At 41.9% G+C, this 17,329-nt stretch overlaps 1 protein-coding gene across 1 annotated transcript in view; it reads right to left on the minus strand.

Moving 5' to 3' along the window:
• Positions 1-1,413: 1,413 nt before the first annotated feature.
• Positions 1,414-17,329, minus strand: part of zbtb38 (zinc finger and BTB domain containing 38) — a 34,595-nt gene continuing 18,679 nt past the window's right edge. Inside the window, 1 exon segment of the mRNA XM_060923552.1 lies at positions 1,414-7,316. Within this exon segment, the coding sequence (XP_060779535.1) occupies positions 3,540-7,316 (3,777 nt within the window). The 3' untranslated portion in view covers positions 1,414-3,539.

Below are 17,329 nucleotides of genomic sequence, written 5' to 3' on the forward strand. Positions count from 1 at the left end.
CAACGGTCTTTAGAGTTTACTCAGAACAGTGGAAAAGTTGACTGTTGAAGATTGGCAAAAGACCAGTTGATGTTTTTCCCAGTCATCAACTGTCCAGTTTGGGTGAGCCTGTGCCCACTGTGGCCTGAGATTCTTGTTCTTTGCTGAGCAGAGTGGAACCCAGTCTGGCCTTCTGCTGCTGTAGCCCATCCACCTCAAGGTTTGATGTACTGTGCATGCTGAGCTGCTTTTCTGCTCACCACGGTTGTTGGGTGTTTGAGTTATCGTAGCCTTCCAGTCTGGCTGTTCTCCCCAAACTCCACAGAACTGCTGCTCCCTGGATTTATTTATTTATTTATTTTTTGCACCATTTTGTGTAAACTCTAGAGACTGTTGTATGTGAAAATCCCAAGAAGTTTTGCAGTCTTTGAAATACACAAAGCAGCCTGTTTGGCACCAACAATCATGCCACAAAGTCACTGAGATTACAATTTTTCCTCTTTTTGATGTTTGATGTAAACATTATCTGAAGCTCTGGACCTGTATTTGCATGATTTATATATCCACTACCTAGTGGCAGAGGCAAAAATATAAATAAACAATATTGTTTTTTTGTTTTGTTTTTTTTTAATTGCAGGCTTTTAAAATGTAATGTTAAAAGGTACACCAAGATACTCCATGTCAGATATAGGAACATTTTACGGGAAAAGGAAAAAGAAAAAAACGTAACCAGTAATCTGGTTGTATAAGTGTGTACGTCCGTTAACTCACGCTTTGTTAAAGCTCCTTTTCCATGTCATATAGTAGATACTCAGTCTTTTTGGGTAAGATTCTACCAACATAACACATTGATTTGACAAATTTATTTCAGTCTTCTTTGCAAAAAAGAGCTATCAAATTGACAGGGAATCTCCTGATCTCCTGGTTGGTCCCTTCAGACTGGCATGGTTTGGCATGTTTGTCTCGCCACCTGACCCCATAGCCTCTGTGAGGAATACAAGAAATTGTGATCAAATGTAGGAAGTGAACAGCACTGGCTAGATATTCCTGCAGCTCCTTCCTTTAATGTTACTCTTGACAGCACTGATCATGGGTGTATGATAATTGCTTTTGAACCGGAGTTTCAATATGATTGGTTAATTCTGAGCACAGTCACATTTTCCATTAGAAAAGGCTGAGCACACTTATGCAACCAGGTTACTGTAAGTTTTTTCTTTTACTTTTTGCCATAAAACTATTAAATCTATTTGTTTTTACACCTGAATTTGTTGGTTGCTATAATCACATTAAAGGTGGAAAAAGACTAACTTATCTTTTACTTCACAAAAACTTAGGATTTTAACAGGGGTGTGTTGACTTTTTATAACCGGTTCCTGGTATATTTTATTAATAAATAGTTTCTGGTAATACAGCTACAAAAAGAATAATCACAAGTTTATTGCAATTAATAATATTTATTGCGCATCCTTCATAGGAGCATTTGTGTGAACAATTATAATATTGGTCCTACTGACATCAGTGACATTGCTGTTATTAAGAAGAGATGGAAAGATAGAAGAATTGTCATAGTGGCTAAATATTTTACAGTGATAACTGGAAATAAACACTTTTTAAAAAATCTTCAACTCAAATTTCAGACAAGAGTAGCAATTGTGAACTGAGCTAATAAATGCTACAAACATGTTGGCGGCGTGCAAGCTGTGTCTATGTCAAGGTGAAGTACATGAGTTTTGATTAGTCTGATCTAACTTAGTCATTTCTGTGGAGGGAAAAAAAAAACCAAGCCTGCGCAGACACCATCAGGTTTAAAAAAAATCCTTCCACAGGAGTTTTTGAAAATATCTGCCCATGTGAAAATGCAAAACCAATCTGAGAACGTTAAACCTGAGCACGCCAGCACAGTGAGGATGTATCTTATGCTGTTATGTCTAATGTCTCAAGACTAACTCTAAAAGCATGCATTTTGAGCAGGAGAGAAGGTGAAATGGGGAAGAACACCAACATAGCCAATAGCTCTAAAATAAAAATAACACCCCCCCCCCCCCCCCAAAAAAAAAAATATATATATATTCATATGTATGTACTGATGGGATGGAACTACCGCTGAAGGTTACACTTGAATACAGTGTTCACCCATGTCTTATTGAAAATCCGTTTGTACTGCCAGAGCAGTAGATTCAGGAACAGTACACATCATATTCTGCAGCCTCTACACATGGGTGTAATACATGCACGTTATTAAATAAGAAGTTACAGGTTACATAGGTAATAACCTGGTCAACAACTGTAATAAAAGGAGATCCATCTCATTCATATACAATTTCAAAACCTCAATGGGCATGTGCAGGTTGCCCATTTTTGAAAAATTTTATTTTCAGGTGACCCAGCCCATAATAGTAACTTGGAGTACTTGGAATACTTTTACATACCCATAAAACAGTCTACTATGTTAATAACTGGAAACAAACGGATTAAACAAACTGACTCATGAAACATTCACTGAAAGTTATTAACCAGCTGTCACTGTAACCCACTGACAAAGGAGAAGCTGCACAGAATTTCCATTTTTAACCATACAGTTTACATAGGTACTGTGGCAATCCTATACCATATATTGTTAAATGATGCAGGTCTGCCAGATAAGGGAAAGTGTCTACGTGCCCATGAATCAAGTGCGTTAGTATTAGTTATCACTCGGTATGTTTATAACTTCATTAAAATGTATTCATCACAAACAAAAAATACTGGAACAAATATAAACATGACAGGAAATCTTACAGAACACAACTGCAAAATAAACGACTGGACAAGTAACTTGACAAGTAGCTTGGTCCATTCACTGATATGGCTCAGGGCAGGGTTAAGAATTTTACTATAACTAGCCAATAGAGGGCACCATAGACACTTTGTATGAACATACTGTATCAGTCACTGTAATGTCAACCATTACAGAATTACACATTTCATTGAATATTACAAGAGTCAACTCATTTGATTCACAATTATGACTCGCTTTACTGCTTCAATTTCTTTTGAACTAGTTTTTTTTTTAATTCAATCAAACACAAAATAAACTACATTTTTAATTTATTTGACTTGCCAGTTACAGCAGTTATGGTGACATCTACCTGCTAGAATTTCCATGCTTGTCAAATGATTTGCCCAGTTCACTTAAGCGTATTTCAAAATGAATGATAAATTAATGAATCGCCCTCAAGTGCATGTAACAAATAATGTGAATATGATGAACATTTTAATTTAATCTTTAAAGCATGATTAAGTCCTGCTTCTCTTAAGCATCTAAGTAATGACACATCCTCTTGATCCAGTGAGGCAAATGAAAACATACAAAAATAAAATTCTCCTCTCATAGAAAAAAAAAACATAAAAAACTACCAACAGTATTTTGCAGGAAACAAATAAAAATACTTTATATTTACACCACTGTAAAGTGACTATAACAACTTTCATGTGTTACACAGGTTCATATGTGCATATTCATACTGGGCTCATTAACGTTTACTGCGTAACATCATTTTCTGCACTTCCTTCCTTCAGAATCAGTTATGGGTGTAAAAAACAGGTTCCTCTTGACACAAATGCCATTCTGACTTGGGCAACTGCAAGGAAGCTCCCTTCATGGCAGGCACTCTTGTCAGACACGTTGTATAGAGATTGGATGTGTTGAGTTGGTTATTTATTAAACTTTTAGGCAGATGGCCCTTGTGTGCTTGAGTCTCAAATCCCAGTGTGGAATCTTTAGAAAAATCCACAAAGTTTTTCTTCTTAGATTTTCTTATCTGTTTCTCGAGATGAAACGGAGTCCTGTCCCCTTTATAGGACAACAAAAGGGATGTCTTTTTGTGGCATTGAGGGATTTGGGGATAAGTTCCCTTAGCATCCATATCCAGTGCCTCCTCAGTTTTAGGGCTGAGTGGTAAACAGATTTTAGGACTTGCCCAAGGTTCAATTTTCGGTTGTTCTTTGCTGTCTGAAGCTGGCAGGTATGACCTTGTGATTGCCTTTATCTCACTGTTTTCTGTCTCTTTTACCTTATTGAAGTGCTTGTTCTCATGTATGCTCAGCAGCATTGCAGACTTGCACACTTTAGGGCAGTACCGACAACTATGTTCCATACTGAACCTCTCAAGATGTTTTGCTTCATGGCTCTTTTTGGTGGCAAGGTAGAGGAACCGTTGTGGGCAGTATGAGCAGCGGTAGCGTTTTTCACTACTCAAGCTATGGGTCACTGTTGGGTTAAAGCATAAGCCATCCTCAGTGCAACGTTGGCAGACAAAGTCCTCAGTGAATGGGACATCTGTTTTGGGAAGCTCTTCAAGAGGACACTGCTTACCACAAGTCTTGCAGTGAGGCTGATGGCAGTCGATGATATGCATGCTGAGGGAGGTTGAACTTGCGAAGGAGGTGCTACAGAAATGGCAGGTAAAATTCTCTTTTGGACTATGACTTCTAAGTTCCATCTTTGGCTCGGCTCTCTCTTCTGTGACTCTTTTCTCAAGACCACAGTCCATTTCCATGAAGTCATCATCTGGTTCAGGAGACAATGGCTTTGTATAATACTGAGAAGCCTTTAACCTTTTCCGCTTGGATCTGAATCTTTTGCCCTTTTTAGGTTTGTATGTGTAATAAGGGCGCCACAGTTTGTCATTTTCAGGATCATTCACATCATCGTATGGTTCATCTTCTCTGACTGAGCTTGAAACCTCTGTCCGTAAGCGTAGGTTTGGTAATCCTATATCATCCTCTGCTGCATTACCTTTTTCATTATCTTGCTTCCAGTTTCTTCTCTTTTTCCTCTTTGGGAACAGCTTTGAACCTTGTATCTTGCGACGAATAATGGCCTCATTGCCAATTTTGACAGTTATCTGGCACAGTGGCAAGACTTGGTTGTTCACTGATGGACCAGGACAAGCAGGCTTGGCAATGTATGTTTCTGTCTTTCCATCAGGGCGAAGGTTCTGCGTCAGGGTCTCTGGCTGTGGCTGAAGCAGCTGATTAGCCATTACTTCAATAGTTTGTGCAGCTGCTGATAATTCACTAAGCTTGCTCAGTCCCTCAAATGAGCACACAGGTGGTATGTTGAGGAATGGCAGAACATCTCTGCTTGTGTTACTACTGCATTGTGTGGAAGACGAGTCATTTCTGTTCATTATTGTAGATGGCCTTGTGTTTTCCTCTGTCAAAGACGGGGTGTATCCACAACCAAAAACAGGGGACACAGTGGCCTGAAAGCTTGCCAATCCACTATTAGTGGGGTTAAAGCCTCTCTTTTCAATATGAGTCAAATTCTTATCAGAAGACAAAGGAGTTTCTACACTTTCGTCACAAGGCTTCTCAAAGGTAATGTGAGGCATTTCTGAAGCCACCATCTTTGGAGTTGCCATAAAGGTCACAGGCATTGAGAATAATGATTGACCGCTAGTGGTGCTCTCTGGGTTACAAATAGGAGCTGTGCCTTTAAGTGGAGCAGCTTGCGAGTTATCATCTAGCGGGGCAGTGAAAGAATGCTCATGGCTACCCATCACTTCAGAGTAAGTCTTGTATCTTTTCTTCTTGAACTTCATTGGTAAAAGTCTGTAGAGTTTTATGGGGTATACACTTCCCTTGAAACCACCATTAGCAGATTTTTTATTCACTGCCAGACGTGGATCAATGCCATGGAATGACTTCTGATGGTTTTTTAAGATGTAGTAAGTCAAGAAGGTCTCCAAGCAGAAGATGCACTGATAGCGCCGCTCTCCTGTGTGCCAGATCTCATGTTTGGTACGGTATTCTGCCAAAGCAAAAACTTTATTGCAGTAGTGACAAGGATAGGCTCTTTGCCATGAATGCACATTCTCATGTCTTTTTAAGCTAGACAGAGTTACATAGGCTCGTTTGCACACACTGCATTTATAAGCCCGCTGACTGCTTGATTTGGTAACTCCTTCTTGAAGTGCTTCCAAGGAGCCTGATAACGTACTATCAAGTTCTGGAGGATCTTGAAGATCAGAACTTGGGAAAGACGCATCATCTAGCATGGGTGTGTTACTTGCGTCTAGACTGGCTGAAGCCTCTTTGCCATTCAGCTCCAGCTGTGGTAGAGCTTTCACACACACTTGTTCATGATTGCGCAATCGTTTCAAGTGAATGAACTTTTTATAGCAGTACTTGCAAAACAGATGACTGACAAATCTCCTCTTGTGGCTTTGCACATGGACAGCAAGGAGTGTTGAACTGCTGAAGGCCTCAGGACATTGCTGGCAACGGTAAGTTGTAGATGTTGGTACATCTTCAGGAATTAAGGAAGGTGGATCATCGTCATCCTGTGGGGGCAAAATCTCAGGTGGGGGCAACAAGTCTGGGGCAGAACACAAGGCTGAATTTGAGCTTGAAGACTGCAGCGTCGATGTGGAGTCAGGGGGACTGTTTTGTACAACAGAACTGCTAACAGGACTCTGAACGAGTTCACTAGTTTCACTGGATATGGGTGCCAAACCTTTGCAAAGTCGATGGCGCTTTTTAATGGGACCAAGCTTATGGTTAGTCAGAGTCTTGCAAGGTAGCACTACAGGCTTTATAACCTCTTTATCATATTGTTGTACCTTCTCTTTTAACTCCGAAATTTGAAGGCCTTGGCTTACGGCATATGAGTGTTCAAATACGGCATCAACAGAATCACTTTCGACAGATGGCATTCCTGATAGTGGTTGGTGAGACATGTCTGGTGATTGGTGGCCATTACTACGCAAGTCCACTGAAGTAAATGGGTTGTTAACTTCTGGCACTTCTGTGATGGAGAAAGCATTAGTTATTCGTGGACCTTTGGAGCACTCTTGCTCCTCAATCCGTGGTGCCTCCTTTTTCAAAGTGCAGCAAATAGACATTTTTGTCTGATTAGATGAACTTTCTGATTTAGCAATGGTTTGACTTTGTGCCATTCCAGAGTCTTGTCTTTCATTCTCAAGAAGCTTCTCCAGAAAGGGGATCCCTAATTTTTTCCCTGCAACTATTAAGGACTTATTGTCCCCTTTATTTGCTAAATCCACTTTGGAGGAATAAATGAAATTAAGGATGCTGGCAAATACTTCTGACTTCAAATCTGGAATTTCCAGCACCTGACTGGAACCGCAAGTATCAGAGGCTGTGAAAGCGTTACGGAAATATCCACTAGTTGCAGCCAAGACATTTCTGTGAGCACGGAATTTGATGTCCTCCACAACAATGGTAACATCACAGAACAGGCCAAGTGAGCGCTGCTCACTCAGCCGAGAAAGGACGGCGTGGGAGTGCAAGTTGTCCACCATCCCATTACAGCTGGAATGGACCACCATCATCTACAAGTGGGGATGAAAGAGAAAACAATTTCATTAGGACACAATGTTAATGGGCAGAGTTATTTCACCAGTAAAAATTCTGTGTTAGTGATTGTAATGTTAGTTTCAAACTCGGAACTGCAACAGAGTTGTTGTTGGGTCCTTGAACAATGTTTCTCAACTTGTAAAATTTATTGGACTATGTGAAAATGTCATGATGTTCACAGTGTTCTAAAGTAAAATTTCACACTTTTCAGTTTCTAGACATGCAGATAGTGACTTTAACGTGGTCATATTTTTCCCCCACTGACCATGGTTTCAACATGCAGGATACTAAAAAACACTTACTGACCTCTTTGTTATTTATACTATAGAAAACGAAATACATACAACATACAGTGCGGTCCACATAAAATAACTGACACCCACAGGGTGAAGGCTGCAAGTCTAATTCTACTCAGATGTGTTCTTCCATATTCAGCCCATTTTTATGTAGGCTACATCAAACAGAAAGATATTGAAGCTAGCATGTGGCCAATCACAATACATAGTATTAAGCTAGCAGTATGTTTAAAATGGAAAGAGACCTCTAGACTTTTAGCAAAAAGACACTATGGTTTTTGTTTGCATTATATGGTGCAAGCTTCCAAACAGAACTGCTAACCACAATACCTTTAGTTCTGAGACCTCCCCCCGTCTAAATACCACACAGTTGTGGATGAAGGAAAACATGTTATGTCCTCTGTTTTTATCATTTTATTTTTGCTTTGGAAAATATATGAACACTACAACTAGCATCTCTGACACATTTGTGCTTCTTTCCCCATCAACATGTATGTTTTTGTATTTGGTCAGTCTGCTATGTAAAAGCCTCACAAAATGAAACCTTATATACTCCGTGCTTTTTAAAGTCTAATAGCATAGTTATAACTGCAAAATGTATTTTATGATTTAAGATGAATGTCATGCATCACATTCAAAAATGTTAAATACAAAGAGTTTCTCTCATCAGCAGTTAAAAAGTATGCTTCCCTGGGCAGCTTACTACCAACACTTTGACTGCTCCCTGCACCATGCTGCCATACTATGCTAATTCCTTAGCATTAGGACAAGCACCTGTTCCCTGGTTGATGCATGACTAAATTTTCCTCTTTGAGATTTAACTGTTCAGTATTGTCCATTTGGTTACAGCTGGTGTTACTCTCACTGTGTTACAATGGTAAGGAATGCAGCGAGTTTAGGGAGCAGAAGGGACCAGTGGTCAATTCGGCTGAGGTAATTTTCTATCCTGCCTTGTTTGTGGATGTTTGTACTGGTTAAAATGGGTCTTTTAATATAGTAGCCTGATAAGGTCAAACATCAGTGAGTCATGCAGGAGTTAGTTATCTGCTTCAAAACCTGAATATTTGATTAAAGCCTTACAAAAAGGAAACTGTGGGACTGAGGTGGTTGGTGTGGGAGTTACTAACTGGGTGGATTTGTTTGAGCAGGTCACCAGAACTAAGGCAGGCCCCACTCTAGAGGATAATCAGGCAGATTTTGAGTCCGAGTTGCCCCTTCTGATAATCATGGAGACCCTCCCGATTCAAGGCTGGTCAGAAGTGATTATCTGCCCAAAGGGTTTACAGCTCTTAAGGTCACCAACTGGATCGGAGTCTCCCCAATTTAGAATCATAAATATCAAACATGTTTGATATGACTAGAAATCATGGGGGCAAGGATTGCTGGAGGAATAGCACCTTTCTGGTTGGCCATTTAACATCTAGGTGTCCCAGACTGGTCTCCCCATATCCAGTGTTGTGTGAAGTGCAAAATAGGCCACCTAAACATCATGGCTCACCATCTAGCCTCTTAAACGGCGAAGACCATCTGCTGTGCCTCCACGTTGGCGCCCCTGGTTTTTGCAGAATGTGGCGGATCTAGGGGAGTAAACCCTGAAGAGAAAACAAAACAAAAACTTCAGGGTCAGTCCCTGCTTGAGTCAGCCCACTGACCCTTCAAACAATCAGCTTCTTTGAACAATATGTGGTGATGTGTTATCTCGTGTTTCCATTCCATAGTCTACTCATTGAGGAATGCAAGCACGGAAGAGGGCAGCCTGCTTGCCCACTGCCTGGAGCTAGCAACCCCTTGTTGTGGAAACCTTTACCCGCTATGGACCCGAAAACATCAAATAAGCAGAAATCATGTAATGTGAAAGGAACAGCGATGGAATCTTGAGCAGAGAGTGAGCTGACCGGAAAGCATCATGTTTAGCATGGCATCTCTTAGGCATCTACAAGAGAATGTATAAAAACAACTACATTTCTAAATGATCATTGGTTTCACTCTCTCCTCCACCTGTGTACACAACAACGTGAGCTTGTAGTAGTATCTCACTAGCTACTACTAGCTACTAGCTCACCTCCAGCTCATGCTGCACAAAATGGATAAAGGCGAGTGTCCATACAGCATTTTTTCCCCTCCACCTGAGCGCCAGCATCTCAGTTGTTCCCAAAAAAGAGTGTGCGCACTGCACTCTGTCCCTCCCCCTCAGAGTGTTCTGCTATTTTTTGTTCAGCCACTTTGAGCGGTTCAAACGCTGAACTTTATAAAGCGAGTTTCTGTGAGATCCCAAGTCCCTGGAATCGCAAACTGAAATCGTGTGAAAGTGTGTGGTCCTGCATCTCAATTGAATCTTTTGGTGTGTGGGTTCTTCTGATTAAAATATTAAAAATTGGTTAAATCCTTCATCGTGTCTGTGGTATCCCATGCTTTTAAAACTGGTTAAGAGTTGAAAATCCTCTAGTGTGTACCAGGCCTAAGGGAGCAGAAAAGGATGGTTAGACATTAACCCTCATTCCACACCTTACAATGATGACCCAACAAGTTTTGATCAGAGGACTTGAAAGATAACTACGTTGCAAAAAATGTAGCCATGCCAATCCATGGTAGCCATGTCAATTCATCCATGCCCTCACTTATGAGACTTGTAAAACAGTGGCAAATCAAATCAAAAACACAGAGCACAGTGAAAACTTGGGATGCCACCAAGAAGGCTGAGGCTACCTCGACAATGACCAATTTATGAGTGAAGTTATGAATGAACGAGTACAGAGTCTCATCATAGAGGACCTTGTGTTTCCCTGTGTTGTTAGAAACAATATATACCCTCAACTGACAATAGGTGTGCTGATGCAGTACACCTGACACCAGGTAGAAGTACTGGCCTCACACACGAGACTCTGTTTAAATACTAGCGGACCCCCCTTCCTGGCAGGCTGCAGCATATCTTTGGTTATATGGTCACATACAGTTACATTAGCACAACCAAACAATTTACCTCACCCAGTCAGGTATAGAAGAACTGTCCAGGTCAATTGCACACAATGCAAAGTCTGCAGCTTCAACATGGCATTATTTATTTTGTTACAGATCCCATTGCAACATGGCTGGTCTTAACTGGACTTACTGTTAGTCTCCCAGTACCTATTAGGTTTCACAGGTGTAACAAGATGCTGAATAGGTTTGGGACCAGAACTTTTTACTCGCCAGAGATGTACTACTGGTGATGGAGGAACAGTTTGAGGATATTTTTACCACTAACCCTAAATGAACTAGCCTGACTCAAAACCATTACATGATGCAACACAGACTACTCATCCAACATTTTGTAGACAGCAAAGTGGAAAAAGATACAACTCGGCCATTAGAGTCCTCAAGCCAATTATTCAATTCCATAGTGATGGTAGCCATAGCAAATTGAACCTTCTGGTTCTGTAATGACTTGTGGTGGTTAAACAAGGGGTCAGAGACTGATACCATCCCCATATCCTGGGCAGATGAACTAGACAAGTAGCTTGGTAGGTAATTTCAAGCTTGGACCTGACTAAAAGATACTGGCAGGTGATGGTTGCCTGTAAGGCTGCACCAAGTCCATTTTTTTTCTCAAAAACAACAAAATTAAGGTTTTGGAGCGGCCTGGTTAAAGTCCTGACTTGAACCCCATTAAGATGCTGTGGCAAGATTTAAGTGGGAAGTTTATGCTTGAAAGCCCTCCAACGTGGCTTTATTATTGTCAGGGATGGGATGGAGACGGATGTATGTGCAGAAGACAATTTATTCAATAAAAGTCATGACGGGGCGGCACGGTGGTGTAGTGGTTAGCGCTGTCGCCTCACACCAAGAAGGTCCGGGTTCGAGCCCCGTGGCCGGCAAGGGCCTTTCTGTGTGGAGTTTGCATGTTCTCCCCGTGTCTGCGTGGGTTTCCTCCAGGTGCTCCGGTTTCCTCCACAGTCCAAAGACATGCAGGTTAGGTTAACTGGTGACTCTAAATTGACCGTAGGTGTGAATGTGAGTGTGAATGGTTATCTGTGTCTATGTGTCAGCCCTGTGATGACCTGGCGACTTGTCCAGGGTGTACCCCGCCTTTCGCCCGTAGTCAGCTGGGATAGGCTCCAGCTTGCCTGCGACCCTGTAGGACAGGATAAAGCAGCTAGAGAGAGAGATGAAGTCATGACAGGGAAACAACCCAAAATGGCAGGCAGAGATCAAAAACAGTAACCAAGCAAAAGGTTGGGCAAGGCACAAACAGGCTATCAAAGACACAGACAAAAGCAGAATCAAAAACCAGGAGATCAATCAAGAAAATAAGGCTCAGTAATGCATCCGTAACAACTCAATACTTCACACTGAGCATGTGTGAATACAGTCATGCTGATGCGCCTTAATCCTGTGCAGGTGTGCATAGTGAATGATGCGCATGCAAAAGTCTGCTCGGCACGCGTGCAGTCCCAAGCACGCCCAAGAGCCCGTCTGATGCACGTGCCATGGCGTGCAGGTGTGACAGAACCCCCCCCCCCCCCCCCCCAAGAGCTCCCTCCAGGAGCGTAAATCCATCTTTCCTGGCCCCAGGGATGAGGTCCTGACGCTGGATGGCATGCCAGTGGCGCATCACTCTGAGCCGACTTGGCAATGGATACTTGGCTCAGGTGGGGGCTTGGGCTCAGGCTCAGGACAGGACTTGGACATGAGCTCTGAACATGACTTGGACTCTGGACTGGATATGGGCTTGAGCTCTGGACTGGATGCAAGCATAGGTTCAAACTCTGGACAGGACATGGGCTTGCATCGTGGACTGGTCATGGGCTCCAGGCTGGACATCAGGTCAAGTTCTGGACTGGACTTGGGCTCGAGCTCTGGACATTACTTTGACTCTGGACTGGACTCAGGTTTGGACTTGAACTCTGTCTGCACATCGTTCCAGTCCTGGTCAGGACCCAGCAGTGAGGCAACGATGTTTTCATGGCTGGGCAGCGGCGGAGCGACGACACCTTCATAGCCGGGCGGCAGTGAGCCGACAATGTCTTCATAGCTGGCTGGAGCAGAGGTTGCCCCGTTGTCCTATGGCACCAGTTCTGGAACTGGTGCTGGCATGGGCTCTTGCACTGGAGATGGCACTGGCACCAACTTTGGCGTTGGCTCTAACGCTGGCTCTGGTACTGGCTCTTGCATTGGCTCTGACTCTGGCACTTGCACTGGAGCTGGCTCTTGCTCTAGCAGTGGCTCTGGCTTGTGCTCTGCCGCAGGTTTCGGCTCTTGTACTGGTTCAAGCTCTGGCTCTGGGATTGACTGTAGGATGGGCTGTGGGACTGGCTCTGGAGCAACGGCCTCTAGGAGGAGCTCAGGAGCAACTGTTTCCTCTGCTGTCACTGTGTCGGCCACTGGGAGGAGCTCTGGAGCAGCGGCCTCCTCTGCTACCACTGTGTCAGCCTCAGATGTGATAGCCCCCTCCCAAAAAATTTCTGGAGGTCCTCCTTCTCTAATGCCTCATAAATGTACCAGAGCATGATCTGAAAAGCCTGCGAGCTCCGAAGTCACGGGTGTTCTATTCTTATGAGGTACTTGGCCCATCGACATGCTTGTCCCGTGAGCCAAGACGTCATGCAGCTTGCACAGACAAGTTCTGGAAACTTGGGCTCTTCAGGATCCGCATAAAAAAAGGCACACTGCAGGCTGAATCCCCTAGGGTGATACACTCCATCATAGGGTGCGGGGGTGGCTATTCCAGTACGCTGCCGGAAAAACAAGGCTAGGGGCTGAGGTACGAAAAACCAGAAGTGGCGTGGAATGGCATGCTGAAATATTTCTGCTACATCCATAGTTTGGGCGAAGTATTCTGTCAGGGATGGGATGGAGACGGATGTATGTGCAGAAGATAGTTTCTTTAAAAAAAATGACGAAGGCAAACAATCCAAAATGGCAAGCAGAGATCAAAAATGGTAAACAAGCAAAAAGTCGGGCAAGGCACAAACAGACCATCAAAGACACAGACAAAATCAGAATCAAAAACCAGGAACAGGAAACCAGGAGATCAATCAAGAAAATAAGGTTCGGTAACGCGTCCGTAACAACTCAATACTTCACAATGACCGTGTGTTAAAACAGTCTTTATATAGGTGCGCTGAGGCGCCTTAATCCTGTGCAGGTGTGCATAGTTAACGGCACACGTGCGAGAGCCTTCTCAGCGCACGCACAGTCCGGAACACGCCCAAGAGTCCATCTGGTGCACGTGCCATGGCGCGCAGGTGCTATTATCAGAAGCAGTTGTTGCCGTTAAAGGTGGAACAACCAGTTAAGTTTAGAGGGACAATTACTTATTGAATTGATAATTTAAAATCTTTTGTTTTTCCTAATGTTCTCCTTGCCTTACATTACATTTTATGCAAAGCTCTAAAACCATTGTGTGTGACAAATATACATACACGCGCACAGAAAAGGGGAGGGGCAAATACTTTTTCAAAGCATTGTACTTTTCAATAAAATTTATTTCAAAATATTTTATTAGGTTTTTACAATATTTAAAGGGAGAGAATAAACATACCATTTCCTGAGTGAATGTGCATGAATCATGGAAACACTATTTTTCATTGAAAGTAGCACAAAGACAACATAAATGTTGAAACTAACAAAAATTATTTTTTTTAATATACAGTGGCATGCAAAAGTTTGGGCACCCTTGCTGAAAATGTCTGTTACTGTGAATAGTTAAGTGAGCAGAAGATGAACTGATCACCAAAAGGCATAAGGGTAAAGATGACATTTCTTTAATATTTTCCACAAGATTACATTTTTATTTCCATCATTTACAGGCGTAAAATACCAAAAAATGAAAAGGACCTGAAGCAAAAGTTTGAGCACCTGGCATGGTCAATACTTAGTAACACCCCCTTTGGCAAGTATCACAGCTTGTAAACACTTTTTGTAGCCAGCTAATAATCTTTCAGTTCTTACTTGGGGGATTTTCGCACATTCGTCCTTGCAAAAGTCTTCCAGTTCTACAAGTGTCTTGCATGCACTGCTCTTTTGAGATCTATCCACAGATTTTCAATGATGTTTAGGTCAGGGGACTGTGAGGGCCAGGGCGAAACCTTCAGCTTGTGCCTCTTGAGGTATTCCATTGTAGATTTTGAGGCGTGTTTTGGATCATCGTCTTATTGTAGGACCCATCCTCTTTTTAACTTCAACTTTTTTACAGATGGTGTGATGTTTGCTTCCAGAGTTTGCTGGTATTTATTCGAATCCATGCTTCCCTCGACCAATGAAATGTGCCCTGTGCCACTGGCTGCAACACAACCCCAAAGCATGATCGATCCACACCCATGCTTAAGAGTTGGAGAGGTGTTCTTTTCCTGGAATTTGGCACCCTTTTTTCTCCAAACATACCTTTGCACATTGTGGCCAAAAAGTTCTATTTTGATTTCATCAGTCCACAGGACTTGTTTCCAAAATGCATCAGGCTTGCTTAGATGTTCATTTGCAAACTTCAGACACTGAATTTTGTGGCTCGAACACAGGAAAGGTTTTCTTCTGATGACTCTCTCATGGAGGTCATATTTGTTCAGGTGTCGCTGCATAGTAAAACAGTGCATCACCACTCCAGGGTCTGCTAAATCTTTCTGAAGGTCTTTTGCAATCAAACAAAGGTTTTTATTTGCCTTTCTAGCAATCCAATGAGCAGTTCTTTCAGAAAATTTTCTTCATCTTCCAGACCTCACCTTGATCTCCACCGTTTCTGTTAACTGCTGTTTCTTAATAACAACATTACAATCTGAGGAAACAGCTACCTGAAAACACTTTGCTATGTTCTTGTAGCCTTCTCCTGCTTTGTGAGCATCAATTATTTTATTATTCAGAATGCTAGGGAGTTACTTAGAGGAGCCTATGGCTGTTGATTTTAGGGACAAATTTGAGGAGTCAGAGAATTTATACAGCTTTGAAATCTGCATCATCTGACCTTTCTTAACGAAGAATTTGAACAAGCCACAGCTCAATAAGCTAATTAAGGTCTGGAACCTTGGTAAAAGTTACCTGAGAACTCAAATGTATTAGGGTGCCCAAACTTTCTCATGGTGTTCCTTTTCTTTTTTCAATCTCCAATTGTGCAAAACAAAAATAATACACAAATCTTGCAAAAAATGCTGAAAAGAAATGTCTTGTCTTTACCTTTATGTGATCAGTTCATCTTCTGCTCACTTAACTATTCACAGTAACAAACATTTTCAGCAAGGGTGCCCAAACTTTTGCATGCCACTCTATGCTCATTTTGAATTTGATGTCAGCAACATGTTTCAAAAAAGTTGGGATGGGGCACGTTTATCACCTCTTCTTTTAACAAACACGCTGTTAATGTTTGGGAACCAAGGAGACCAAGGCTTCTTGAGGCTTCATAATGTGCCAAAAGTTTTCAAATGGGAGACAGGCCTGGACTGCAGGCAGGCCAGTTTGGTACCCAGACTCTTTTACTACAGAGCCATGCAGTTGTAATACATAGAATATGGTTTGGCATCATCTTGCTGAATTAAACAAGGCCTTCCCTGAAAAAGATGTCATCTGGATGCCAGCATGTTGCTCCATAACCTGTATGTGTCATTCAGCATTAATATGTCTTCCCAGATGTGCAGGCTCCCCATGCAATGTGCATTAATGCCCCCCATACCATTACAGATGCTTGCTTTTGACGGTCCCTCTCCTCTTTAGCCCAGAGGACGTGGTGTCCATGATTTCCAAAAAGAATTTTGATTCAGCAGACCACAAGACAGTTTTCCACTTCACCTCAGTCCATCAAGTTCGGGCCCAGAGAAGGTGGCGGTGTTTCTGGATATTATTTATAATGTATATGGTTTTAACTTGCATTTGTGGACACGGTGATGAACTGTGTTCACAGATGATGGTTTTTGGAAGTGTTCCTGAGCCCATACAGTGATTTACACTACAGAATTGTGTCAGTTTTTAATGCAGTGTCCCCTGAGGGCCTGAAGATCACAGGCATCCAATATTGGTTTTCAGCATTGTCCCTTCTGTACAGAGATTTCTCCAGATTCTCTGAATCTTTTAATGATATTCTGTATGGTAGATGATGTGATCTCTAAAGTCTTTGCAATTTTACATTGAGGAACATCATTCTTAAAAATTGTTGAACTGTTTGCCCTCACAGTTTTTCATAGAGTGGTGAACCCCTCCCTAGCTTTACTTCTGAGAGACTCAGCCTGTCTGGGATGCTCTTTTTATACACAATCATGTTACTGACCTGTTGCCAATTAACTTAAAAAAATTTTTTTTAACATTACACAACTTTTCCAGTCTTTTTTTTTTTTGCCCCGTCCCAACTCTTTGAAACATGTTGCTGGCACTAAATTAAAAACGAGCACGTTTTTCAAAAAACAATGATTTCTCAGTTTCAGCATTTCATATGTTGTCCTTGAAACCTAGGGTTTCTATGATTTGTAAAATATAGCACTTTTTTTAAATGAATATTTTACACAACATCCCAACATTTTTGGAAACAGGGTTGTACTTGTGCTCCTGAGTATGTGTAAATCTATGCACAAAAAGACTAACTAATGTAAACTTTGATAGAGCAGCTTCAAATCATATATGCAATGGAGTTGCTGCACAATATTTGCATGTGCTAAAATATGGATTACACTTATTTATTTCAAATACATGAACAAGTTTAGCATTTCATTTCATTAGCATGTCATTTCATATTAATT

This window comes from Neoarius graeffei, chromosome 6 (genome assembly GCF_027579695.1).
Source record: "Neoarius graeffei isolate fNeoGra1 chromosome 6, fNeoGra1.pri, whole genome shotgun sequence".
NCBI classification, from domain to species: Eukaryota; Metazoa; Chordata; class Actinopteri; order Siluriformes; family Ariidae; genus Neoarius; species Neoarius graeffei.